General features: G+C 36.7%; 1 protein-coding gene across 1 annotated transcript; it reads left to right on the top strand.

The window, feature by feature from the left end:
• Nucleotides 1-1,932: 1,932 nt before the first annotated feature.
• On the top strand, nucleotides 1,933-4,979 carry LOC106471693 (atrial natriuretic peptide receptor 3-like). The gene is made up of 3 exons (XM_013932312.1): nucleotides 1,933-2,608; nucleotides 3,890-4,056; nucleotides 4,884-4,979. The coding sequence occupies exons 1-3, from the start codon at nucleotides 1,933-1,935 to the stop codon at nucleotides 4,977-4,979; spliced, it is 939 nt and encodes a 312-aa protein (XP_013787766.1).
• Nucleotides 4,980-5,895: the final 916 nt, after the last annotated feature.

Raw genomic sequence — 5,895 nt, 5'->3', positions numbered from 1 at the left:
AATAATAAAGATCTCTGAACGTTATACTCCCAGGGACTGAGGAGGGGGGAGGCAGCTTTCTCACAAAAAGATTAAGTTGATACCCATGCACTCCCCCCAATGGATTAGCGGTAACCTCGAGGTGTCATAACAGTAAACATAGAGGCTCTATTCACGCGCTTAAAAACAAACCAAGTTATTGTTAAGTTAAACATTGTTAAGTTTAATTTCGTAAACTAGTTTTGTTTGTTTGTTTTTTAATTTCGCGCAAAGCTACACGAAGGCTATCTGCGCTAGCCGTCCCTAATTTAGCAGTGTAAGACTAGAGAGAAGGCAGCTAGTCATCACTACCCACCGCCAACTCTTGGGCTACTCTTTTACTAACGAGTCACATTATAACGCCCCCACGGCTGAAAGGGCGAGAATGTTTGGTGGGACGGGGATTCGAACCCGCGACCCTCAGATTGCGAGTCGAGGGCCCTAACCACCTGGCCATGCCGGGCCTCGTAAACTAGTTAACATTCAATTTAACGCTTTCTATTCTGTTTTTTATTGTTTGTTGTACAAACGATCCAGTTTAAATTTGAAAAAATATATAAAATTAACTCCGACACATCATGGACTGTAAAGAGCTCATTAGCCTTTCTTTTTAAATAAAATGTCGCATGAATCTCCATTTTTCGTATTTATCACTTGGGGACTGTTATAAAAAGTTCCGTATCACTTCATCGCCCTGTCTTGCCACCCCTTGTTACGGGTTCGTTGGAAGGAAATTCACAAATAGCGTGAGAACAAACCTTGCTGGATAAAGTAATATTTGTCTTTAATTGTTCTTTAATATTATTCTTTAGCAGTGAGTGAAAAATAACATTTTAGTTACGATATCATAGCAACACCAAGCTTCCCTCCATGATTTACCTCTAAATGCCCTCTGGTGGCTTTAATTGATAACAACAATGAAAAGAGTGGTAGAACTTCCCTCGGTAGTTCGTCTCGCCCTCCCCACACCCCATATGACTCGATATCCGTAGTGGGCACAGCACAGATAGCCCATTGTGTAGCTTTGTGATTAACAACTACCAAACAGTCATTTCGAAAGTGGATTTTCGTTAACTTGAAAAATGTACAAATACAGAATTAATCGAAATTAAAAATCTTTTCACATTGTGAAATCAAACACATTAATTATTATTGTACATTTCTCAAAGTGATGCCGGGCGTGGCCAGGTGATTATCGTGGCAGAATGTGAATCTGATGGTGCATAGTTTGCGTCTGTCGTCACGAAAACGAGCTCATCTCTTTTGAGCCGTGGGTGCGCTATAAGAGTGGCGGTCAGATACCATAATTTGATCAGGTAAAAGAAGCTCAAGAGTTGGGCGGAGGGTGCTGTTGACTAGATGCCTTTCTTCTAGTCTATTATCAGTGCAAAATTAGGGACGGTTAACGCCGATAGCCCTTATATAACATTATCGGAACATCTGAAACAAACGTCGAAATGGCAACCTCACGTTCACCGTATTTCTTACGTGTGATTGTCCCCATCCCCACTGAAAGAAATTAAAGTACATCACCTAAGATTCTCGTCTTTAATTTTCCAGTTTTGATGTTTCATTTGAAGATAAAGAGAACAAGCAAAACGTACATTCACACAGAATCACTAGGAAACGGTTAACCTATGCATAAATTCTTCTTAAATTTGAATTTTTAAAAAAAAAGGTTTCTTCTTCGTAAGCGTAACATTAATAACGTTTATCGACAGAGTGTAGAAGATACTTATAATACAAAGGTTATGATTTGTTCTTATATTCACTTTTATTTTTAGGTTATATCCAATTTATCTGATTGTGCTTGGGGTTTAAAAGAGCTCGACAATATTCCTAAATCGTCTCTCTCTCTCTCTTGCGAGCTTAGTTATTACATGTGTTTGGACTATGTCATAATTTAGGTTAAACATGAACGTCTTTCTTTCGCTGTTGCTGTTGGTCTCGGGATCACTGGTTGTGGAAACAGCCGAGAATGGTCAAATCTTCGAGGCGAAGATAGTCAGTATTTTTATATCTAAAAATACCCTAGAGCCGTTTTATTACGAACTGATAACTCCGGCTATCGACTTGGCTGTCCAGAAAGTGAAGCTTATCTATCCCCACATTGCTTTCAACATTACGTACAGAACTGCTTATAATACGTGTGCTAACAGCGTGGCTGAAGCTTTAGCTGCTGAAGAATATTTCAAGAAGGGAGTGACAGCGTTTATTGGTCCAGGTTGTACTTCTTCTCTCGAATCAGTTTCCCGGCTTGCCTCCTACTGGAACATCCCCATCTTCTCTTCGACTGGTCTTCACTTTCAGGTTAAGAGCCTCAAAGTCTTTGATACATTCCTCAGGATTCTGACAAACAGCAAGACCTTGACGGAAATGATGCTAAAGGTTCTCGAGTTCTTTAAGTGGAGGCACGTGACGGCTGTAATTGATCTCGGTATCAGCATAGGAACATCCATCTCACGTGACTTCAGGCTAAGGTTACAAGAATTAAGATACAGTAATTTTAACTTGGAATTAGTGGAGTATGACGACCTAGTCAAAGAAGATTTCACCACAATATTGGCCAAAAGAAAAAAGCAAGCCAAGAGTAAGTCAGTGTAGAATTTTCTGTAATATAGTGCCATATGAGAAATATAAATATATATACATGTTTCTTGTTTGTTAGACTGTCTGTATCGAAACCATGTTTTTAACGTTGTAACGTTGTATCAAGAATGTTAGTCTGGGACCTTTTTCTATCAGAGTTGTATAAACAATAATAAGCTGGGACTCCGTTCTATCAGAGTTATATCAACAATGGTAAACTGGGAATCCTTTCTATCAGAGTTATATCAACAATGGTAAACTGGGACTCCGTTCTATCAGAGTTGTATCAACAATGGTAAACTGGGACTCCGTTCTATCAGAGTTGTATAACTCTGATAGATAGGAGTCCCAACTTAACATTGTTGATACAACTATGATAGAAAGAAGCCCCAGTTTACCATTGTTGATACAACTCTGATAGAACGGAGTCCCAGTTTACCATTGTTGGTATCAACAATGGTAAGCTGGGACTTCTTTCTATCAGAGTTATATCAACAATGTTAAGTTGGGACTCCTATCTATCAGAGTTGTATCAACAATGGTAAACTGGGGCTTCTTTCTATCATAGTTGTATCAACAATGTTAAGTTGGGACTCCTATCTATCAGAGTTGTATCAACAATGGTAAGCTGGGACTCCTTTCTGTCAGAGTTGTATCAACAATTGTAAACTGGGACTCCTTTCTATCAAAATTTTTTCAACAATGGTAAACTGGGACTCCTTTCTATCAGAGGTATATCGACAATGATAAGCTGGGACTCCTTTCTATCAGAGTTGTATCAACAATGGTAAACTGGAACTCCTTTCTATCAGAGTTGTATCAACAATGGTAAACAGCAAGTCTTCTAATAAAATAATCCTGTTTTAAACTTTCACATATTATACTCGATCAAATTAAAATTGTCAATTGGTCTTACGTAACCTGATAATTAAGCACTCGACACTCAATCTGTGGGTCAAGAGTTCGAATTCCGTTATCGAACATGCTCGCTCTTTCAACCGTGAGAACGTTGTATTGTGGTTGTAAATCCCAGTTTTGGTTAGTAATGAATACTCCAATAGTTAGCGATGAGTGGAATTGGTTAACTGCCTTCACTCTATCTATCGCTTCAGAAATAAGGTATTTCTAGGGCAAATAGCCCTCAAGTGGCTTTGCGGGAAATTCAAAAAATAAACAAAACGTGTAAATGGTCTCAATAACGATATTTCTTTTTAAGTCAACTTGTACAATTAAAACTAATTAATTGTTAATTAATAATACAAGTTATCTCATCTCCTATCAGTTTTCATCATTATAACTACTGCAAAGACTCTTCGAGAATTTCTTCTCTCCGCCTATGCTCTAGGAATGGAGAATGGAGACTTTGTCTTTATTGGTGTTGACTTATTTAATACCCAGTTATCGCTTGGAGAATTTTCTTGGTATATTCCTGGAGATTTCCGAAACAAGGTAAGTTTTATCTCTCATTTTTAGTTAATGACATAATTTGCTGTTTTTTTTAGGAGGGGGGTCAGTTTTTCCCGGTTTTTAGCTTTCGTATTAAAATACTAAATTTACGTTTATTCCATTGGGTACGCCCAACGTTTTAAATCAGATTATAAAAGAGTATAGTTTTTCTTTCTATCGTAGTTTTATCAACAATGTTAAGTTGGGACTCCTATCTATCAGAGTTGTATCAACAATGGTAAGCTGGGACTTCTTTCTATCAGAGTTATATCACCATTGATAAACTGGGACTTCGTTCTATCAAAGTTGTATCAACAATGGTAAACTGAGACTCCTTTCTATCAGAGTTTATATCAACAATGGTAAACTGGGACTCCTTTCTATCAGAGGGGGGTCAGTTTTTCCCGGTTTTTAGCTTTCGTATTAAAATACTAAATTTACGTTTATTCCATTGGGTACGCCCATCGTTTTAAATCAGATTATAAAAGAGTATAGTTTTTTCTCTGGTATTATATTCAGTGGTACTATGATTTCACCATATAGAGCTCTTTTAAAATGATACAACTGACTAGTTTCTCCGAAATTTACAAATGTTTCCGAATAATAAAGAATAAAGTACAATAGCACTACCTATAAAAAGTTTAACGATAAACAATACACCTCCTTGTTATTTTGAAGTTATAGTAGTCCACTCAAGATAAACTCCATGTTTTATGAAAAGTTGTTCCTTCTGTTGCGAATCCATTGTTTGCTTTGCCTATAAATTTTACTACCACTGACATTGTTGTATTTGTATTGTTATAATAAATATTTTGAATGTTGTAATTTAGATGTTGCTAGAGGGAGGTGCAGGTCGTAATGATGACGATAAGATCAGTCAAGAAAAGTCTAAGGATTTGACATCAACTTTTCTTAGAACTTTCTAATCCGATCTTAACGCAATCATTACGGTCTGCAGCTCCCTCTAGCTAATATCTAAATCTCAACTGAATTGTGCTGTACCTTCGCAAGAATGGAACCCCGAAATTTAGCGCTTTTGAACTTTCAAGGTAATCGCTGAGCCACGGGGAGGGCGCGACATTTTTTTTTTTCAGATTTCTAAATGTGAAATTCAATTGGCTTGTTTCTGTTGCATTATGCTTAGCCTGTTAAAATTTAGTTTCATATTCAACCCTTCTAATGATATTAGTAAATTTTAAAAAACTAAGTCATCATGGTACGTATAGCTATACTGTAAAAACAGTACGTTTATAATTTGATTATTTGCATGATAAAAAAAACAAGTGAATAGTACAAAATGATTTAACTCTTGGATTAAAAGTCCTACTTTATGATAAACTGTATAAAATTAATCTTTACTTGCTCCAGAAGAAGACCTGATCAGACAGTTAATTTTTTTCTGAGTAAAGAGGATATTTACTTTACGTTAGCTTACATTACAGAAATAGTTACTCGCTCCAAAAGAACCCCTGGTCAGGTAGCAAATGATTTTTTTATTTATTTAGTAACTATCGAGCTCCTTTTTTAAAATCAGGTAATTAATTATAACTGTGTGAAAATATACTTGAGCGCAAAGACTCGACATCTCATCAAATGGTTAAAACTAAGTCGTTAGGTGGAGTTACTATCATCGTTCAGCAATTTTACATTACCTGTAATACCTGTATTTTTGTTGTTGTTGTTTTTCATATCAACAGAAGGCGAAGAAGATTTATGAATCTTTATTGATCGTCAGCATTCAGGTTCCTACCAGTTCGGCCTATCAAAACTTTATCAGCGAGGTTACCCGGCAGTCAAAGCGTAAATTTAACATTTCCGTTCTTCCCGAAGAGGTAAGAGCAC

This window comes from Limulus polyphemus, unplaced genomic scaffold, assembly GCF_000517525.1.
Source record: "Limulus polyphemus unplaced genomic scaffold, Limulus_polyphemus-2.1.2 Scaffold4793, whole genome shotgun sequence".
Lineage (NCBI taxonomy): Eukaryota > Metazoa > Arthropoda > Merostomata > Xiphosura > Limulidae > Limulus > Limulus polyphemus.
This window is presented reverse-complemented; position numbering and strand designations above follow the sequence as displayed.

Bases quoted from the DNA above. Each gene is read 5' to 3' on its own strand.
- LOC106471693 (XM_013932312.1), top strand. From the start codon at position 1,933: ATGAACGTCTTTCTTTCGCTGTTGCTGTTGGTCTCGGGATCACTGGTT. The intron at 2,609-3,889 runs GTAAGTCAGTGT...ATCTCCTATCAG, and splicing joins AAGAAAAAAGCAAGCCAAGA to TTTTCATCATTATAACTACT. The intron at 4,057-4,883 runs GTAAGTTTTATC...GTTGTAATTTAG, and splicing joins CTGGAGATTTCCGAAACAAG to ATGTTGCTAGAGGGAGGTGC.